We start from the raw sequence: 21,983 nt of genomic DNA on the forward strand, positions 1-21,983 counted from the left end.
ATATGCAGGTTTTATGGCTATAAGGCTCTAATATAAAATCACTCTGTCTGGGAGTTCCCGTCGTGGCTCAGTGGTTAATGAATCCGACTAGGAACCATGAGGGTGTGGTTTTGATCCCTGGCCTTGCTCGGTGGGTGAAGATCCCGCATTGCTGTGGCTGTAGTGTAGGCTGGTGGCTACAACTCCGATTAGACCCCCAGCCTGGGAACCTCCACATGCCATGGCAGCAGCCCTAGAAAAGGAAAAAAGACAAAAAAAAACAACAAACAACAAACAAACAAACAAACAAAACTAGGTCTGGACCTCAGGGTCGAAGGACTTACAGTCAAGCTTTTTCCCACGTGGGCAGCTCTCCAGGTTTCTACTAAGAAGAGCAGCTCTGGGGGCTCATATGTGTCATCACGGTGACGAGGATCCTCCTGAGGTCCAGTGAGTCCAGAGGGTTTATTAACGTAGCTGAAGGAGAGTGTTTTCCAGAAGAAAACATTTTGATCACATCGACTGATGATTTAAATGTTTGACAAATTTTTAAGTAGTATTCATTGCTATTTTTAATTTTAAAATGACTTGCTAAACTCGGACTAGAAAGACTCAGTACATTCAAAAGGATGACCTGTGAGCACAAGCAGGGGAGCAATGAGAGATCTTCCTGAGACTGTAAGGGAGTAAAGAGAAGTGACAGCTGCTCCCATGAATGTCAAGATAACGAGTGAAAATGATGAGAAAAATGAGACCGTGATTTCTCTTGGTTCAAATGTGAGTGCCTCCACCCACCTGCTCTCCCCCCTCTGCTGCCCCCACCAGGGGATTTGCATTTGCATGCTGTCCCCTAGGGAGGACCTGCCCAGGCCAGCCTGACATAAAAGGGCAGCTCTAGTCTGGCTTGGACTGATCAGGGCTCATCTGGACACAGCTGACCATGAGGTTCCCTGCTCAGCTCCTGGGGCTCCTCCTGCTCTGGGTCCCAGGTGAGGAAGGAGGGGAGATGAGAAGGGGAAGGGGGTGCTGTGGGGGCAGGGCTGCTTTTTGTGGGCATGTGCCAACATGTATGTGCACATCTCCCACCCTCTGCCAAGGGCAGATGTTTAACAAAGAGAGAATGAGGATAAAACCAGATGAAACTAATCTAGCGTGAAATAAATAACAAGTCGAGAATTGTGAAAATTATTCATGATACTGGCTCAAAATGCTCTTCTTTTCTCTCATTATTTCAGGATCCAGTGGGGCCATCGTGCTGACCCAGACTCCACTCTCCCTGTCAGTCAGCCCTGGAGAGCCGGCCTCCATCTCCTGCAGGTCCAGTCAGAGCCTTGAGAGTTTTGGATACAATTTGTTGAGTTGGTACCAGCAGAAACCAGGCCAGTCGCCAAGGCTCCTGATCTATGAGGCTACCAACAGGGCCTCTGGGGTCCCAGACAGGTTCAGTGGCAGTGGGTCAGGCACAGATTTCACCCTGAAAATCAGCAGGGTGGAGGCTGAGGATGCAGGCGTTTATTACTGCCAGCAAAATAAAGAACCTCCTCCCACAGTGATACAGCCCTTGACACAAACCCCTCTCCTGGGGGCCCAGCTGCACACATGGGTGTGTGTTGTCTGGGGGAGCAGAGGGGCAGATGCTCTGAGGCTGTGTAAGAGGAAGAGGTGGGAGAACCAGGGGCAGAGGGTGCAGCTGAGGCCTGTGGGCCAGCAGAGCCTCAGCTCCTCCTCAGACACCACATGTCAAGGCCCCTCAGCTTCATGGCCTTGGCCCGATGCCCCCTTCGAAACAGGCCAGTGAGCGAAGTTGGCCTCCGGGACAACCACAGCTCAGCTGAGTTCCCCTTTTACAGCTCAGGTTTTCGGCCTGGACCGAGTGAGAACTTTATCAGATGCAGCTTTGGAAATGGTAAAGAATAGCTGACGGTCAGGTGAAAACAAAAGATAGTACAACAAAAAATGGACCTTTAATTACAGAATTTTAGGCTCTATTATTATATTTTCCATTAAACTCTAATGCAATGAGAATACAGTGTCTCCAATTTACCCTTTTATTTATTTATTTTTTTGTCTTTTGCAACATTGGCTTTCCAAGCCCTCTAACACAATCCCGTGAAATGGATATTCTTGTCTTTTTTCAACTTAAGTAATGTTTTGGAGATTATGCCTTGGGTCATCAATTGTCCTAAAAGCCAACCAATCAGACAATAAACAAACGTAGTGTTTCACATGACATGCTCATGTCATGAGTCTAAATCTGGATCCTATTTTCTAGATCTAAGTGTAGACAATGGATACATTGACTAGATCCCCTTTTTCAAAATTCTTATGTATTTGTTTTGCTTTTCTTAGGGCTTCACCTGAAGCTTTTGGCTTTCCCAGGCTAGGGGTCAAACGGAGCTGCAGCCACTGGCCTTTTTCACAGCCACAGCATCGCGGCATCGGAGCTGTGTCTGCGACCCACACCACAGCTCACGGCGACACCAGCTCCCTAACCCACGGAGCGAGGCCAGGGATCCAATCCACATCCTCATGGATACTAGTCAGCTTCGTAACCCGCTGAGCCCCAACAGGAACCCCTGACCCCAGTTTTTAAAAGGTTTTAAAACTACGTCTGAAGAAACAATGGGCATGCTGGGTTCATGTTGTGGCATGATGTGATTCACGGTGAAATACTTCCAGGCAGTTCCTGTTGTGGCTCAGTGGGTTATGCACCCAACTAGGACCCATGAGGATGAGGGTTTGATCCCTGGTCTCACTAAGTGGGATAAGGATCTGGCATTGCCACAAGCTACGGAGCTCACAGGTGTGGCCTGGATCTGCCTTTGCAGGGGCTGTGGTGGACTTCCCTGACCTGGGAACTTGCATACATCACAGGTGTGGCCATAAAAAGAAGAAAAGAGTAAATAATTGCAGATCACTAGGATGATATAATCCTGGTTGTGATTAAGGGATTCAAAGTACATTTTGCATGGCAAGTGTGCAGTCGAACTTGGATGAACAAGTTCATAAAGACAAATTAAATAAAAAAAAACGGCTTCTACTAAGAAGCTTAGAGCCCAGAGAAGAAGTTTTCAGAGGGTGTTTCTACACAAATTCCCAGTGGGCACCGTTGCATCCCAAACGCACATGGCGGGTTGCTCCGATGCCCAGTGTGGAGCCAGGGGATGCTGCTTGTCCTCCTGTGAGCAGGACGCTCCCTGGACCCGACACAGAGTCACAGCCCCTCACACAGGCCCCTTGGCTTTCTGGCCCCTCTCGCGTCTGGCAGATTCCACAGCCCCTGATCCCTGAGCCAGACCCTCCCTCCTGCTGGTGGAAGGTGTGGTCTCCAGAAGGCAGAGAAGCTGTCACGTGATCCCTTTCTTTAAGGAAAAGACACATTCAACACTCTGGATGGGAATGGAAATCTCAACCTGTGTGGGGGGCACACTTGAGAGCTCACTTGCCCTTGGGGAGCATTTTCTTGGTCCGTTGCTGCCAGCCGTTGGGTGCCTGGGAATAGAATGTGGACAGCACTCCATCCAAGGGACATCGGCCACCTGACAACCACCAGGACGTCACCAGGCAGCCCAGAAGGAGGTCCTGGGTCCTTTGCCGTTGGTTTCTTTTCAATCCCGACAATTTCTGGGCCGAGGCTCTAGTTCAAAGGCGATAAAACTGAGTTGGAACTTGTACCTGGTAGCCTTTTCTCCTCACCTTGGACACAAATCTTAGGTATTCCCAGAGCCCTTTCCCCAGAACTCCTAACCTTTCACCTCCTAATTATGTCGTTCCAGGCCCTTGAGGAACCAGCTCTCCAGAAATCTCTGAACATCCTGGTCTCTAGTCACGTCCCTGCTAAGACCAAGGTGGTGGTGACCATGTGCGCTGCTCCAGCATCTGCTGACTCAGCAGATCATTTCAGAGCCCAGCAAGAGCTGGGCTGTAGGGCGGGAGTGCTGCGTTCTTACTCGCACCCACATATGATGCTGGTGTGCCCAGGACAAACCTGAAGTCTTCTCTCCCAAGTCACCTGCTTGAGCGCCCCTCGGATGCCAATCTCTAAGCTGATGAAGACATGTTAGGGCCAGGGGGGTGACTGCTGTGGGGACTGAGGTCCTTCCCGTGGAGAAGGAGTCTGCCTGCTGGATTTGTTTAGACCCAGTCCTCAAAGAGCCACCGCTCTGCTAAGACTCACTGCCACTGAGACCCAGACCTACTGATAACTTGCCGGCTTTAAAATGAACAGATCCCACTGGGCAGTTCAGCCACATAGCTGCTTCTTGTCCTACAGACAAATCTAGCAGCGGTCCTTGACCTTTGGAGAGATTGCTTTTTTTTAAAAAAAAATGTATAGTTTATGTTTGTTTATTGAGAAAGGCATGGCTTTCCACCACAAGCCTAGAAATCTAGGAAGTGCCCTTATATCTGAGCTTTTCAGAGCGTGCACACAGAATCCTATGTCATCCAGCTGTAACCAGCACCATGTGCTGTGCTGATCACATGGCCCAAGTAGAGGAGCCAGTCCTCTTGCTCCTTGAACTGGAGGCAGAGTCCTCTCCTTCCCTGAGTCTTCACAGATGTAGCCAAGATCCAAAGCAGCTGACTGACTCCTATCATATATTACACTGATGTGAGGGTGTCGTGTACACGGTGGTGAAATAGTTGTCTCGACCAATGGGGCAAACTGGAGAGATACACGTAAAAGAATGAAAATGGAACATTTTCACACACCATGTAAAAAATAAACTCAATATGGATGGAGGACCTTAATGTGAGGCATAGTACTCTGAAAGAAAAGGAAATGTCAAATCCTTTTGATTGTTGATTGACTCCCTGATGTACACATATGGCCAGCCTCACCTCACTGTATGTATCATATACGTGCCCTGCCTTAGATATCGGTGAAGCTGTGTTCCCCACACAATATGACCTGGGGTGGATGGAATCCTATCAGTTGAATTCATGACTGACAACGAAAACCTCAAGGTCTAGACTCTTGGGCCACAGCATCCAACATCCTGTAAGTTTCCTTGCCACCAAACTGCCATTAGATGGCAGACAAACACCACCATCCACAAAGGTCCTAGGCCTGATCTTGGAAATTCTGGGGAAGTAGGAGGGAGACTGTCCCATTTTCAAGAGGGAGCCCCTTTGAATTTAAGGTCTCAGGTGTGGTGAGGACACTGAAGAAGGAGCTGCCGTCAGGGTGGGTGGTGGAGAAACCCTCTCTGGGTCCTGGGCTCTGGGGCTGGAAGCCTGGCCTGCCCCCCTCCTCTCTGACATGGCTGTGTCCACACAGCCCGTCTCTACCCTTGCTGAGCAGGATCCATCTCAGGCGGCCACCTTTCCCCACCTGCTGAAGCTGACACCGTCAGCTCAAAGATTAGAGACCTGATGTCATTGGCATCCTCAGGCCCTCTTAGGTCACCACCGCCTTGCAAAGGTCCCTTTGGGCACTCCCCTTGCCCTCCAGCTTAACGTCCATGCACAGCAAAATCCAACATGTGGAAGAATCTCTGAGCCATGGGCACAGCAGGCCTTCCCCTTCTGCTCAGGGTTCGAGACCCCAGCTCTGCCCTGGTGTGCATTGTGCCCTGCATGTGCTTGGGGTGTGGGTGGCGGTGTGAAAGGATTCCTTGAGCCCACACTCTGGCCTCTTCCTCTACTCAGGGAGATAATGCGATTTAGTGGGACTATTTCTAGTCACTCTTTAATGCAATGGAAATTGAGGTTTCTGGTCATCTGACCTTAAACTTTACCAAATGCTTCTATAACCTTGAATGACCTTGTATTGGTGGTGGATTTGGAAACAGTTTATTTTTCATCCTAAACTTTCAAATTACAGGAAATATAAAAGAACCACAGTTTAGAATAAATCTCTTCCTACGCCATTTCACATTTTGTTTGGTTTTGTTTTGTTTTTATTTTGTTTATTTTTATTTATTTTTGTCATTTGTCTTTTTAGGGCCTCACCCGGCACATGTGGAGGTTCCCAGGCTAGGTGTCAAATCGGAGCTGTAGCCACCGGCCTACACCACAGCCACAGCAGTGCCTGACCCAAGCTGTGTCTGCGACCTACACCACAGTTCGCGGCAAAGCCACATCCTTAAGCACTGAGCAAGGCCGGGGATTGAGCCCACAACCTCATGCTTCCTAGTCAGATTCATTTCCACTGCACCATGACGGGAACTCTCATTTTATTTTTTGGGTAAACTTAAAACTTGTTGGCCTCAAATTGTATATGTCAGTGCTATTCTGTCCTGAACATGCATTATTTCATAACATGTGGAGAAACAATCTTTAAATTGAAGCTTTGAAAAGCCATATGCTGAGGTATAAATTTAATTTCTTAAAAAGCTTTGTAATGAGCTTGAGATAGAACATGATCTTGATCAGGAATAGGGACAGAAGAAGAAAGTGATCAGAAAACACACACAGGTAAACACACTTACACACACATGCACACTTCAAGGAAAAGTATATATGAAAACACATGCAGTGAGATCCTGCTGAGTAGCACAGGGGACTGTATCTAATCACTTGGGATGGAGCGAGATGGAGGATAACGTGAGAAAAAGAAAGGCTACTCGTGTGTGACTGGGTCACTTGGCTGTTCAGTAGAACATGACAGAACGCTGTAAACCAACTATAACGGAAAAAATAAAATCATTTTATTTTCTGTCGTAGCACAGTGGAAATGAATCCGACTAGGAACCATGAGGGTGTGGTTTTGATCCCTGGCCTTGCTCAGTGGATGCAGGATCTGGCACTGCCGTGAGCTGTGGTGTAGGTTGCAGATGTGGCTCGGATCCCGCGTTGCTGTGGCTATAGTGTAGGCCGGTGCCTACAGCTCCGATTAGACCCCTAGCCTGGGAACCCCCATATGCTGTGGGAGCAGCCCTAGAAAAGGCAAAAAGACAAAGAAAAATAAAATAAAATAAAATTAAGTTAAATTAAATTAAATTAAAATCGCTAGGTCTGTTCCTCAGGGATGAAGGACTTACAGTCAAGCTGCTTCCCACGTGGGCACCTCTCCACATTTCTTCCAAGAAGAGCAGCTCTGGGGGATCGTGTGTGTAATCATGGTGACGCTGATCCTCATGAGGTCCAGTGAGTCCAGCCGGTTAACTAACGTAGCTGAACAGAAGTGATTTCCAGAAGAAAACCTTTTTGGTCACGTTGATTGATGGTTTCAGGGTTTGATAAATTCTAAGTAGCATTTGTTACTATTTTTAATTCTAAAAAGTCTTACTAAACTAGGACTAGAAAGACTCAGTACATGAGATGTCCTAGAGCTTCTCATTCAATAGGATTATGTGTGAGCACAAGCAGGGGAGCAATGAGAGATCTTCCTGAGACTGTAAGGGAGTAAAGAGACGTGACAGCTGCTCCCATGAATGTCAAGATAATGGGTGAAAATGATGAGAAAAATGAGACCGTGATTTCTCTTGGCTCGAAGTTGAGTTCCTCCCCCTTCCCCCCACAAGCTACTTCCCCTCTGCTGCCCCCACCAGGGGATTTGCATTTGTGTGTTGTCCCCTAGGGAGGACCTGCCCAGGCCAGCCTGACATAAAAGGGCAGCTCTAGTCTGGCTTGGACTGATCAGGGCTCATCTGTCCACAGCTGGCCATGAGGTTCCCTGCTCAGCTCCTGGGGCTCCTCCTGCTCTGGGTCCCAGGTGAGGATGGAGGGGAGATGAGAAGGGGAAGGGGGGCTGTGGGGGCAGGGCTGCTTTTCATGTGTAATTGCCCACAAGTTAGCTTCACACCTTAGCCTCAGCAAAGGGAATGTGATGTTTAACAAAATAGGAATAAGGAAAAATATGGAAGAAGAAATATCCATCCTGTGGTGAAGAGGGAGGCATAGGAAGTGTAGGAAGTGGACTTGACCTCTAGAGGGCTCCTTATACATTGAACATCTCTGGTTCTTGCGAAATTGAATATTTTGTGTCTAAATCAGAATCAAAAAATAACCTAGCATGAAGTAAATAACAAGTAGAGAATTGTGAAAATTACTCATGATATTGGCTCAAAATGCTCTTCTTTTCTCTCATTATTTCAGGATCCAGTGGGGCCATCGTGCTGACCCAGACTCCACTCTCCCTGTCAGTCAGCCCTGGAGAGCCGGCCTCCATCTCCTGCAGGTCCAGTCAGAGCCTTGAGAGTTTTGGATACAATTTTTTGAGTTGGTACCAGCAGAAACCAGGCCAGTCGCCAAGGCTCCTGATCTATGAGGCTACCAACAGGGCCTCTGGGGTCCCAGACAGGTTCAGTGGCAGTGGGTCAGGCACAGATTTCACCCTGAAAATCAGCAGGGTGGAGGCTGAGGATGCAGGCGTTTATTACTGCCAGCAAAATAAAGAACCTCCTCCCACAGTGATACAGCCCTTGACACAAACCCCTCTCCTGGGGGCCCAGCTGCACACATGGGTGTGTGTTGTCTGGGGGAGCAGAGGGGCAGATGCTCTGAGGCTGTGTAAGAGGAAGAGGTGGGAGAACCAGGGGCAGAGGGTGCAGCTGAGGCCTGTGGGCCAGCAGAGCCTCAGCTCCTCCTCAGACACCACATGTCAAGGCCCCTCAGCTTCATGGCCTTGGCCCGATGCCCCCTTCAAAACAGGCCAGTGAGCGAAGTTGGCCTCCGGGACAACCACAGCTCAGCTGAGTTCCCCTTTTACAGCTCAGGTTTTCGGCCTGGACCGAGTGAGAACTTTATCAGATGCAGCTTTGGAAATGGTAAAGAATAGCTGACGGTCAGGTGAAAACAAAAGATAGTACAACAAAAAATGGACCTTTAATTACAGAATTTTAGGCTCTATTATTATATTTTCCATTAAACTCTAATGCAATGAGAATACAGTGTCTCCAATTTACCCTTTTATTTATTTATTTTTTTGTCTTTTGCAACATTGGCTTTCCAAACCCTCTAACACAATCCCGTGAAATGGATATTCTTGTCTTTTTTCAACTTAAGTAATGTTTTGGAGATTATACCTTGGGTCATCAATTGTCCTAAAAGCCAACCAATCAGACAATAAACAAACGTAGTGTTTCACATGACATGCTCATGTCATGAGTCTAAATCTGGATCCTATTTTCTAGATCTAAGTGTAGACAATGGATACATTGACTAGATCCCCTTTTTCAAAATTCTTATGTATTTGTTTTGCTTTTCTTAGGGCTTCACCCGAAGCATTTGGCTTTCCCAGGCTAGGGGTCAAACGGAGCTGCAGCCACTGGCCTTTTTCACAGCCACAGCATCGCGGCATCGGAGCTGTGTCTGCGACCCACACCACAGCTCACGGCGACACCAGCTCCCTAACCCACGGAGCGAGGCCAGGGATCCAGTCCACATCCTCATGGATACTAGTCAGCTTCGTAACCCGCTGAGCCCCAACAGGAACCCCTGACCCCAGTTTTTAAAAGGTTTTAAAACTACGTCTGAAGAAACAATGGGCATGCTGGGTTCATGTTGTGGCATGATGTGATTCACGGTGAAATACTTCCAGGCAGTTCCTGTTGTGGCTCAGTGGGTTATGCACCCAACTAGGACCCATGAGGATGAGGGTTTGATCCCTGGTCTCACTAAGTGGGATAAGGATCTGGCATTGCCACAAGCTACGGAGCTCACAGGTGTGGCCTGGATCTGCCTTTGCAGGGGCTGTGGTGGACTTCCCTGACCTGGGAACTTGCATACATCACAGGTGTGGCCATAAAAAGAAGAAAAGAGTAAATAATTGCAGATCACTAGGATGATATAATCCTGGTTGTGATTAAGGGATTCAAAGTACATTTTGCATGGCAAGTGTGCAGTCGAACTTGGATGAACAAGTTCATAAAGACAAATTAAATAAAAAAAAACGGCTTCTACTAAGAAGCTTAGAGCCCAGAGAAGAAGTTTTCAGAGGGTGTTTCTACACAAATTCCCAGTGGGCACCGTTGCATCCCAAACGCACATGGCGGGTTGCTCCGATGCCCAGTGTGGAGCCAGGGGATGCTGCTTGTCCTCCTGTGAGCAGGACGCTCCCTGGACCCGACACAGAGTCACAGCCCCTCACACAGGCCCCTTGGCTTTCTGGCCCCTCTCACGTCTGGCAGATTCCACAGCCCCTGATCCCTGAGCCAGACCCTCCCTCCTGCTGGTGGAAGGTGTGGTCTCCAGAAGGCAGAGAAGCTGTCACGTGATCCCTTTCTTTAAGGAAAAGACACATTCAACACTCTGGATGGGAATGGAAATCTCAACCTGTGTGGGGGGCACACTTGAGAGCTCACTTGCCCTTGGGGAGCATTTTCTTGGTCCGTTGCTGCCAGCCGTTGGGTGCCTGGGAATAGAATGTGGACAGCACTCCATCCAAGGGACATCGGCCACCTGACAACCACCAGGACGTCACCAGGCAGCCCAGAAGGAGGTCCTGGGTCCTTTGCCGTTGGTTTCTTTTCAATCCCGACAATTTCTGGGCCGAGGCTCTGGTTCAAAGGGGATAAAACTGAGTTGGAACTTGTACCTGGTAGCCTTTTCTCCTCACCTTGGACACAAATCTTAGGTATTCCCAGAGCCCTTTCCCCAGAACTCCTAACCTTTCACCTCCTAATTATGTCGTTCCAGGCCCTTGAGGAACCAGCTCTCCAGAAATCTCTGAACATCCTGGTCTCTAGTCACGTCCCTGCTAAGACCAAGGTGGTGGTGACCATGTGCGCTGCTCCAGCATCTGCTGACTCAGCAGATCATTTCAGAGCCCAGCAAGAGCTGGGCTGTAGGGCGGGAGTGCTGCGTTCTTACTCGCACCCACATATGATGCTGGTGTGCCCAGGACAAACCTGAAGTCTTCTCTCCCAAGTCACCTGCTTGAGCGCCCCTCGGATGCCAATCTCTAAGCTGATGAAGACATGTTAGGGCCAGGGGGGTGACTGCTGTGGGGACTGAGGTCCTTCCCGTGGAGAAGGAGTCTGCCTGCTGGATTTGTTTAGACCCAGTCCTCAAAGAGCCACCGCTCTGCTAAGACTCACTGCCGCTGAGACCCAGACCTACTGATAACTTGCCGGCTTTAAAATGAACAGATCCCACTGGGCAGTTCGGCCACATAGCTGCTTCTTGTCCTACAGACATATCTAGCAGTGGTCCTTGACCTTCGGGGAGATTGCTTTTTTAAAAAAAAAAAAAATGTATGGTTTTTGTTTGTTTATTGAGAAAGGCGTGGCTTTCCACCACAAGCCTAGAAATCTAGGAAGTGCCTTTATATCTGAGCTTTTCAGAGCGTGCACACAGAATCCTATGTCATCCAGCTGTAACCAGCACCATGTGCTGTGCTGATCACATGGCCCAAGTAGAGGAGCCAGTCCTCTTGCTCCTTGAACTGGAGGCAGAGTCCTCTCCTTCCCTGAGTCTTCACAGATGTAGCCAAGATCCAAAGCAGCTGACTGACTCCTATCATATATTACACTGATGTGAGGGTGTCGTGTACACGGTGGTGAAATGGTTGTCTCGACCAATGGGGAAACCTGGAGAGATACACGTAAAAGAATGAAAATGGATCATTTTCACACACCATGTGAAAAATAAACTCAATATGGATGGAGGACCTTAATGTGAGGCATAGTACTCTGAAAGAAAAGGAAATGTCAAATCCTTTTGATTGTTGATTGACTCCCTGATGTACACATATGGCCAGCCTCACCTCACTGTATGTATCATATACGTGCCCTGCCTTAGATATCGGTGAAGCTGTGTTCCCCACACAGTATGACCTGGGGTGGATGGAATCCTATCAGTTGAACTCATGACTGACAATGAAAACCTCAAGGTCTAGACTCTTGGGCCACAGCATCCAACATCCTGTAAGTTTCCTTGTCACCAAACTGCCATTAGAGGGCAGACAAACACCACCATCCACAAAGGTCCTAGGCCTGATCTTGGAAATTCTGGGGAAGTAGGAGGGAGACTGTCCCATTTTCAAGAGGGAGCCCCTTTGAATTTAAGGTCTCAGGTGTGGTGAGGACACTGAAGAAGGAGCTGCCGTCAGGGTGGGTGGTGGAGAAACCCTCTCTGGGTCCTGGGCTCTGGGGCTGGAAGCCTGGCCTGCCCCCCTCCTCTCTGACATGGCTGTGTCCACACAGCCCGTCTCTACCCTTGCTGAGCAGGATCCATCTCAGGCGGCCACCTTTCCCCACCTGCTGAAGCTGACACCGTCAGCTCAAAGATTAGAGACCTGATGTCATTGGCATCCTCAGGCCCTCTTAGGTCACCACCGCCTTGCAAAGGTCCCTTTGGGGACTCCCCTTGCCCTCCAGCTTAACGTCCATGCACAGCAAAATCCAACATGTGGAAGAATCTCTGAGCCATGGGCACAGCAGGCCTTCCCCTTCTGCTCAGGGTTCGAGACCCCAGCTCTGCCCTGGTGTGCATTGTGCCCTGCATGTGCTTGGGGTGTGGGTGGCGGTGTGAAAGGATTCCTTGAGCCCACACTCTGGCCTCTTCCTCTACTCAGGGAGATAATGCGATTTAGTGGGACTATTTCTAGTCACTCTTTAATGCAAAGTAAGTTGAGGTTTCTGGTCATCTGACCTTAAACTTTACCAAATGCTTCTATAACCTTGAATGACCTTGTATTGGTGGTGGATTTGGAAACAGTTTATTTTTCATCCTAAACTTTCAAATTACAGGAAATATAAAAGAACCACAGTTTAGAATAAATCTCTTCCTACGCCATTTCACATTTTGTTTGGTTTTGTTTTGTTTTTATTTTGTTTATTTTTATTTATTTTTGTCATTTGTCTTTTTAGGGCCTCACCCGGCACATGTGGAGGTTCCCAGGCTAGGTGTCAAATCGGAGCTGTAGCCACCGGCCTACACCACAGCCACAGCAGTGCCTGACCCAAGCTGTGTCTGCGACCTACACCACAGTTCGCGGCAAAGCCACATCCTTAAGCACTGAGCAAGGCCGGGGATTGAGCCCACAACCTCATGCTTCCTAGTCAGATTCATTTCCACTGCACCATGACGGGAACTCTCATTTTATTTTTTGGGTAAACTTAAAACTTGTTGGCCTCAAATTGTATATGTCAGTGCTATTCTGTCCTGAACATGCATTATTTCATAACATGTGGAGAAACAATCTTTAAATTGAAGCTTTGAAAGCCATATGCTGAGGTATAAATTTAATTTCTTAAAAAGCTTTGTAATGAGCTTGAGATAGAACATGATCTTGATCAGGAATAGGGACAGAAGAAGAAAGTGATCAGAAAACACACACAGGTAAACACACTTACACACACATGCACACTTCAAGGAAAAGTATATATGAAAACACATGCAGTGAGATCCTGCTGAGTAGCACAGGGGACTGTATCTAATCACTTGGGATGGAGCGAGATGGAGGATAACGTGAGAAAAAGAAAGGCTACTCGTGTGTGACTGGGTCACTTGGCTGTTCAGTAGAACATGACAGAACGCTGTAAACCAACTATAACGGAAAAATAAAATCATTTTATTTTCTGTCGTAGCACAGTGGAAATGAATCCGACTAGGAACCATGAGGGTGTGGTTTTGATCCCTGGCCTTGCTCAGTGGATGCAGGATCTGGCACTGCCGTGAGCTGTGGTGTAGGTTGCAGATGTGGCTCGGATCCCGCGTTGCTGTGGCTATAGTGTAGGCCGGTGCCTACAGCTCCGATTAGACCCCTAGCCTGGGAACCCCCATATGCTGTGGGAGCAGCCCTAGAAAAGGCAAAAAGACAAAGAAAAAATAAAATAAAATAAAATTAAGTTAAATTAAATTAAATTAAAATCGCTAGGTCTGTTCCTCAGGGATGAAGGACTTACAGTCAAGCTGCTTCCCACGTGGGCACCTCTCCACATTTCTTCCAAGAAGAGCAGCTCTGGGGGATCGTGTGTGTAATCATGGTGACGCTGATCCTCATGAGGTCCAGTGAGTCCAGCCGGTTAACTAACGTAGCTGAACAGAAGTGATTTCCAGAAGAAAACCTTTTTGGTCACGTTGATTGATGGTTTCAGGGTTTGATAAATTCTAAGTAGCATTTGTTACTATTTTTAATTCTAAAAAGTCTTACTAAACTAGGACTAGAAAGACTCAGTACATGAGATGTCCTAGAGCTTCTCATTCAATAGGATTATGTGTGAGCACAAGCAGGGGAGCAATGAGAGATCTTCCTGAGACTGTAAGGGAGTAAAGAGACGTGACAGCTGCTCCATGAATGTCAAGATAATGGTGAAAATGATGAGAAAAATGAGACCGTGATTTCTCTTGGCTCGAAGTTGAGTTCCTCCCCCTTCCCCCCACAAGCTACTTCCCCTCTGCTGCCCCCACCAGGGGATTTGCATTTGTGTGTTGTCCCCTAGGGAGGACCTGCCCAGTGCCAGCCTGACATAAAAGGGCAGCTCTAGTCTGGCTTGGACTGATCAGGGCTCATCTGTCCACAGCTGGCCATGAGGTTCCCTGCTCAGCTCCTGGGGCTCCTCCTGCTCTGGGTCCCAGGTGAGGATGGAGGGGAGATGAGAAGGGGAAGGGGGCTGTGGGGGCAGGGCTGCTTTTCATGTGTAATTGCCCACAAGTTAGCTTCACACCTTAGCCTCAGCAAAGGGAATGTGATGTTTAACAAAATAGGAATAAGGAAAAATATGGAAGAAGAAATATCCATCCTGTGGTGAAGAGGGAGGCATAGGAAGTGTAGGAAGTGGACTTGACCTCTAGAGGGCTCCTTATACATTGAACATCTCTGGTTCTTGCGAAATTGAATATTTTGTGTCTAAATCAGAATCAAAAAATAACCTAGCATGAAGTAAATAACAAGTAGAGAATTGTGAAAATTACTCATGATACTGGCTCAAAATGCTCTTCTTTTCTCTCATTATTTCAGGATCCAGTGGGGCCATCGTGCTGACCCAGACTCCACTCTCCCTGTCAGTCAGCCCTGGAGAGCCGGCCTCCATCTCCTGCAGGTCCAGTCAGAGCCTTGAGAGTTTTGGATACAATTTGTTGAGTTGGTACCAGCAGAAACCAGGCCAGTCGCCAAGGCTCCTGATCTATGAGGCTACCAACAGGGCCTCTGGGGTCCCAGACAGGTTCAGTGGCAGTGGGTCAGGCACAGATTTCACCCTGAAAATCAGCAGGGTGGAGGCTGAGGATGCAGGCGTTTATTACTGCCAGCAAAATAAAGAACCTCCTCCCACAGTGATACAGCCCTTGACACAAACCCCTCTCCTGGGGGCCCAGCTGCACACATGGGTGTGTGTTGTCTGGGGGAGCAGAGGGGCAGATGCTCTGAGGCTGTGTAAGAGGAAGAGGTGGGAGAACCAGGGGCAGAGGGTGCAGCTGAGGCCTGTGGGCCAGCAGAGCCTCAGCTCCTCCTCAGACACCACATGTCAAGGCCCCTCAGCTTCATGGCCTTGGCCCGATGCCCCCTTCGAAACAGGCCAGTGAGCGAAGTTGGCCTCCGGGACAACCACAGCTCAGCTGAGTTCCCCTTTTACAGCTCAGGTTTTCGGCCTGGACCGAGTGAGAACTTTATCAGATGCAGCTTTGGAAATGGTAAAGAATAGCTGACGGTCAGGTGAAAACAAAAGATAGTACAACAAAAAATGGACCTTTAATTACAGAATTTTAGGCTCTATTATTATATTTTCCATTAAACTCTAATGCAATGAGAATACAGTGTCTCCAATTTACCCTTTTATTTTATTTTATTTTTTTGTCTTTTGCAACATTGGCTTTCCAAGCCCTCTAACACAATCCCGTGAAATGGATATTCTTGTCTTTTTTCAACGTAAGTAATGTTTTGGAGATTATGCCTTGGGTCATCAATTGTCCTAAAAGCCAACCAATCAGACAATAAACAAACGTAGTGTTTCACATGACATGCTCATGTCATGAGTCTAAATCTGGATCCTATTTTCTAGATCTAAGTGTAGACAATGGATACATTGACTAGATCCCCTTTTTCAAAATTCTTATGTATTTGTTTTGCTTTTCTTAGGGCTTCACCTGAAGCTTTTGGCTTTCCCAGGCTAGGGGTCAAACGGAGCTGCAGCCACTGGCCTTTTTCACAGCCACAGCATCGCGGCATCGGAGCTGTGTCTGCGACCCACACCACAGCTCACGGCGACACCAGCTCCCTAACCCACGGAGCGAGGCCAGGGATCCAATCCACATCCTCATGGATACTAGTCAGCTTCGTAACCCGCTGAGCCCCAACAGGAACCCCTGACCCCAGTTTTTAAAAGCTTTTAAAACTACGTCTGAAGAAATAATGGGCATGCTGGGTTCATGTTGTGGCATGATGTGATTCACGGTGAAATACTTCCAGGCAGTTCCTGTTGTGGCTCAGTGGGTTATGCACCCAACTAGGACCCATGAGGATGAGGGTTTGATCCCTGGTCTCACTAAGTGGGATAAGGATCTGGCATTGCCACAAGCTACGGAGCTCACAGGTGTGGCCTGGATCTGCCTTTGCAGGGGCTGTGGTGGACTTCCCTGACCTGGGAACTTGCATACATCACAGGTGTGGCCATAAAAAGAAGAAAAGAGTAAATAATTGCAGATCACTAGGATGATATAATCCTGGTTGTGATTAAGGGATTCAAAGTACATTTTGCATGGCAAGTGTGCAGTCGAACTTGGATGAACAAGTTCATAAAGACAAATTAAATAAAAAAAAACGGCTTCTACTAAGAAGCTTAGAGCCCAGAGAAGAAGTTTTCAGAGGGTGTTTCTACACAAATTCCCAGTGGGCACCGTTGCATCCCAAACGCACATGGCGGGTTGCTCCGATGCCCAGTGTGGAGCCAGGGGATGCTGCTTGTCCTCCTGTGAGCAGGACGCTCCCTGGACCCGACACAGAGTCACAGCCCCTCACACAGGCCCCTTGGCTTTCTGGCCCCTCTCACGTCTGGCAGATTCCACAGCCCCTGATCCCTGAGCCAGACCCTCCCTCCTGCTGGTGGAAGGTGTGGTCTCCAGAAGGCAGAGAAGCTGTCACGTGATCCCTTTCTTTAAGGAAAAGACACATTCAACACTCTGGATGGGAATGGAAATCTCAACCTGTGTGGGGGGCACACTTGAGAGCTCACTTGCCCTTGGGGAGCATTTTCTTGGTCCGTTGCTGCCAGCCGTTGGGTGCCTGGGAATAGAATGTGGACAGCACTCCATCCAAGGGACATCGGCCACCTGACAACCACCAGGACGTCACCAGGCAGCCCAGAAGGAGGTCCTGGGTCCTTTGCCGTTGGTTTCTTTTCAATCCCGACAATTTCTGGGCCGAGGCTCTAGTTCAAAGGCGATAAAACTGAGTTGGAACTTGTACCTGGTAGCCTTTTCTCCTCACCTTGGACACAAATCTTAGGTATTCCCAGAGCCCTTTCCCCAGAACTCCTAACCTTTCACCTCCTAATTATGTCGTTCCAGGCCCTTGAGGAACCAGCTCTCCAGAAATCTCTGAACATCCTGGTCTCTAGTCACGTCCCTGCTAAGACCAAGGTGGTGGTGACCATGTGTGCTGCTCCAGCATCTGCTGACTCAGCAGATCATTTCAGAGCCCAGCAAGAGCTGGGCTGTAGGGCGGGAGTGCTGCGTTCTTACTCGCACCCACGTAAGATGCTGGTGTGCCCAGGACAAACCTCAAGTCTTCTCTCCCAAGTCACCTGCTTGAGCGCCCCTCGGATGCCAATCCCTAAGCTGATGAAGACATGTTAGGGCCAGGGGGGTGACTGCTGTGGGGACTGAGGTCCTTCCCGTGGAGAAGGAGTCTGCCTGCTGGATTTGTTTAGACCCAGTCCTCAAAGAGCCACCGCTCTGCTAAGACTCACTGCCGCTGAGACCCAGACCTACTGATAACTTGCCGGCTTTAAAATGAACAGATCCCACTGGGCAGTTCAGCCACATAGCTGCTTCTTGTCCTACAGACAAATCTAGCAGCGGTCCTTGACCTTCGGAGAGATTGCTTTTTTAAAAAAAAAATGTATAGTTTATGTTTGTTTATTGAGAAAGGCATGGCTTTCCACCACAAGCCTAGAAATCTAGGAAGTGCCCTTATATCTGAGCTTTTCAGAGCGTGCACACAGAATCCTATGTCATCCAGCTGTAACCAGCACCATGTGCTGTGCTGATCACATGGCCCAAGTAGAGGAGCCAGTCCTCTTGCTCCTTGAACTGGAGGCAGAGTCCTCTCCTTCCCTGAGTCTTCACAGATGTAGCCAAGATCCAAAGCAGCTGACTGACTCCTATCATATATTACACTGATGTGAGGGTGTCGTGTACACGGTGGTGAAATAGTTGTCTCGACCAATGGGGCAAACTGGAGAGATACACGTAAAAGAATGAAAATGGAACATTTTCACACACCATGTAAAAAATAAACTCAATATGGATGGAGGACCTTAATGTGAGGCATAGTACTCTGAAAGAAAAGGAAATGTCAAATCCTTTTGATTGTTGATTGACTCCCTGATGTACACATATGGCCAGCCTCACCTCACTGTATGTATCATATACGTGCCCTGCCTTAGATATCGGTGAAGCTGTGTTCCCCACACAATATGACCTGGGGTGGATGGAATCCTATCAGTTGAATTCATGACTGACAACGAAAACCTCAAGGTCTAGACTCTTGGGCCACAGCATCCAACATCCTGTAAGTTTCCTTGCCACCAAACTGCCATTAGATGGCAGACAAACACCACCATCCACAAAAGTCCTAGGCCTGATCTTGGAAATTCTGGGGAAATAGGAGGGGAGACTGTCCCATTTTCAAGAGGGAGCCCCTTTGAATTTAAGGTCTCAGGTGTGGTGAGGACAGTGAAGAAGGAGCTGCCGTCAGGGTGGGTGGTGGAGAAACCCTCTCTGGGTCCTGGGCTCTGGGGCTGGAAGCCTGGCCTGCCCCCCTCCTCTCTGACATGGCTGTGTCCACACAGCCCGTCTCTACCCTTGCTGAGCAGGATCCATCTCAGGCGGCCACCTTTCCCCACCTGCTGAAGCTGACACCGTCAGCTCAAAGATTAGAGACCTGATGTCATTGGCATCCTCAGGCCCTCTTAGGTCACCACCGCCTTGCAAAGGTCCCTTTGGGCACTCCCCTTGCCCTCCAGCTTAACGTCCATGCACAGCAAAATCCAACATGTGGAAGAATCTCTGAGCCATGGGCACAGCAGGCCTTCCCCTTCTGCTCAGGGTTCGAGACCCCAGCTCTGCCCTGGTGTGCATTGTGCCCTGCATGTGCTTGGGGTGTGGGTGGCGGTGTGAAAGGATTCCTTGAGCCCACACTCTGGCCTCTTCCTCTACTCAGGGCGATAATGCGATTTAGTGGGACTATTTCTAGTCACTCTTTAATGCAATGGAAATTGAGGTTTCTGGTCATCTGACCTTAAACTTTACCAAATGCTTCTATAACCTTGAATGACCTTGTATTGGTGGTGGATTTGGAAACAGTTTATTTTTCATCCTAAACTTTCAAATTACAGGAAATATAAAAGAACCACAGTTTAGAATAAATCTCTTCCTACGCCATTTCACATTTTGTTTGGTTTTGTTTTGTTTTTATTTTGTTTATTTTTATTTATTTTTGTCATTTGTCTTTTTAGGGCCTCACCCGGCACATGTGGAGGTTCCCAGGCTAGGTGTCAAATCGGAGCTGTAGCCACCGGCCTACACCACAGCCACAGCAGTGCCTGACCCAAGCTGTGTCTGCGACCTACACCACAGTTCGCGGCAAAGCCACATCCTTAAGCACTGAGCAAGGCCGGGGATTGAGCCCACAACCTCATGCTTCCTAGTCAGATTCATTTCCACTGCACCATGACGGGAACTCTCATTTTATTTTTTGGGTAAACTTAAAACTTGTTGGCCTCAAATTGTATATGTCAGTGCTATTCTGTCCTGAACATGCATTATGTCATAACATGTGGAAAAAATATCTTTAAATTGATCCTTTGAAAAGCCATATGCTGAGGTATAAATTTAATTTCTTAAAAAGCTTTGTAATGAGCTTGAGATAGAACATGATCTTGATCAGGAATAGGGACAGAAGAAGAAAGTGATCAGAAAACACACACAGGTAAACACACTTACACACACATGCACACTTCAAGGAAAAGTATATATGAAAACACATGCAGTGAGATCCTGCTGAGTAGCACAGGGGACTGTATCTAATCACTTGGGATGGAGCGAGATGGAGGATAACGTGAGAAAAAGAAAGGCTACTCGTGTGTGACTGGGTCACTTGGCTGTTCAGTAGAACATGACAGAACGCTGTAAACCAACTATAACGGAAAAAATAAAATCATTTTATTTTCTGTCGTAGCACAGTGGAAATGAATCCGACTAGGAACCATGAGGGTGTGGTTTTGATCCCTGGCCTTGCTCAGTGGATGCAGGATCTGGCACTGCCGTGAGCTGTGGTGTAGGTTGCAGATGTGGCTCGGATCCCGCGTTGCTGTGGCTATAGTGTAGGCCGGTGCCTACAGCTCCGATTAGACCCCTAGCCTGGGAACCCCCATATGCTGTGGGAGCAGCCCTAGAAAAGGCAAAAAAGACAAAGAAAAATAAAATAAAATAAAATTAAGTTAAATTAAATTAATAAAATCGCTAGTCTGTTCCTCAGGGATGAAGGACTTACAGTCAAGCTGCTTCCCACGTGGGCACCTCTCCACATTTCTTCCAAGAAGAGCAGCTCTGGGGGGATCGTGTGTGTAATCATGGTGACGCTGATCCTCATGAGGTCCAGTGAGTCCAGCCGGTTAACTAACGTAGCTGAACAGAAGTGATTTCCAGAAGAAAACCTTTTTGGTCACGTTGATTGATGGTTTCAGGGTTTGATAAATTCTAAGTAGCATTTGTTACTATTTTTAATTCTAAAAAGTCTTACTAAACTAGGACTAGAAAGACTCAGTACATGAGATGTCCTAGAGCTTCTCATTCAATAGGATTATGTGTGAGCACAAGCAGGGGAAGCAATGAGAGATCTTCCTGAGACTGTAAGGGAGTAAAGAGACGTGACAGCTGCTCCCATGAATGTCAAGATAATGGGTGAAAATGATGAGAAAAATGAGACCGTGATTTCTCTTGGCTCGAGTTGAGTTCCTCCCCCTTCCCCCACAAGCTACTTCCCCTCTGCTGCCCCCACCAGGGGATTTGCATTTGTGTGTTGTCCCCTAGGGAGGACCTGCCCAGGCCAGCCTGACATAAAAGGGCAGCTCTAGTCTGGCTTGGACTGATCAGGGCTCATCTGTCCACAGCTGGCCATGAGGTTCCCTGCTCAGCTCCTGGGGCTCCTCCTGCTCTGGGTCCCAGGTGAGGATGGAGGGGAGAGGAGAAAGGGGAAGGGGGGCTGTGGGGGCAGGGCTGCTTTTCATGTGTAATTGCCCACAAGTTAGCTTCACACCTTAGCCTCAGCAAAGGGAATGTGATGTTTAAACAAAATAGGAATAAGGAAAAATATGGAAGAAGAAATATCCATCCTGTGGTGAAGAGGGAGGCATAGGAAGTGTAGGAAGTGGACTTGACCTCTAGAGGGCTCCTTATACATTGAACATCTCTGGTTCTTGCGAAATTGAATATTTTGTGTCTAAATCAGAATCAAAAAATAACCTAGCATGAAGTAAATAACAAGTAGAGAATTGTGAAAATTACTCATGATATTGGCTCAAAATGCTCTTCTTTTCTCTCATTATTTCAGGATCCAGTGGGGCCATCGTGCTGACCCAGACTCCACTCTCCCTGTCAGTCAGCCCTGGAGAGCCGGCCTCCATCTCCTGCAGGTCCAGTAGAGCCTTGAGAGTTTTGGATACAATTTGTTGAGTTGGTACCAGCAGAAACCAGGCCAGTCGCCAAGGCTCCTGATCTATGAGGCTACCAACAGGGGCCTCTGGGGTCCCAGACAGGTTCAGTGGCAGTGGGTCAGGCACAGATTTCACCCTGAAAATCAGCAGGGTGGAGGCTGAGGATGCAGGCGTTTATTACTGCCAGCAAAATAAAGAACCTCCTCCCACAGTGATACAGCCCTTGACACAAAACACCCT

At 48.1% G+C, this 21,983-nt stretch overlaps 1 long non-coding RNA gene and 3 gene segments (V, D, J or C); 3 read left to right on the forward strand and 1 right to left on the reverse strand.

Annotated features, from left to right (window-relative positions):
- Positions 1 to 851: 851 nt before the first annotated feature.
- On the forward strand, positions 852 to 1,792 carry LOC125126691 (immunoglobulin kappa variable 2-28-like). The segment is given in 2 exon segments: positions 852 to 968; positions 1,215 to 1,792. Coding segments are annotated over 2 exon segments (612 nt in total).
- A 5,716-nt stretch (positions 1,793 to 7,508) lies between these two features.
- On the forward strand, positions 7,509 to 8,600 carry LOC125126693 (immunoglobulin kappa variable 2-28-like). The segment is given in 2 exon segments: positions 7,509 to 7,639; positions 8,023 to 8,600. Coding segments are annotated over 2 exon segments (612 nt in total).
- Positions 8,601 to 11,109: 2,509 nt separating this feature from the next.
- Positions 11,110 to 14,151, reverse strand: LOC125126697 (uncharacterized). The gene is made up of 2 exons (XR_007134754.1): positions 13,776 to 14,151; positions 11,110 to 11,456 (listed from the first exon to the last, which is right to left on the reverse strand). It is a non-coding gene; the product is annotated as an uncharacterized LOC125126697 (long non-coding RNA).
- Positions 14,152 to 14,336: 185 nt separating this feature from the next.
- On the forward strand, positions 14,337 to 15,408 carry LOC125126692 (immunoglobulin kappa variable 2-28-like). The segment is given in 2 exon segments: positions 14,337 to 14,448; positions 14,831 to 15,408. Coding segments are annotated over 2 exon segments (612 nt in total).
- The last annotated feature ends 6,575 nt before the right edge of the window (positions 15,409 to 21,983 follow it).

Source organism: Phacochoerus africanus, chromosome 5 (genome assembly GCF_016906955.1).
Source record: "Phacochoerus africanus isolate WHEZ1 chromosome 5, ROS_Pafr_v1, whole genome shotgun sequence".
Classification (NCBI taxonomy): Eukaryota; Metazoa; Chordata; class Mammalia; order Artiodactyla; family Suidae; genus Phacochoerus; species Phacochoerus africanus.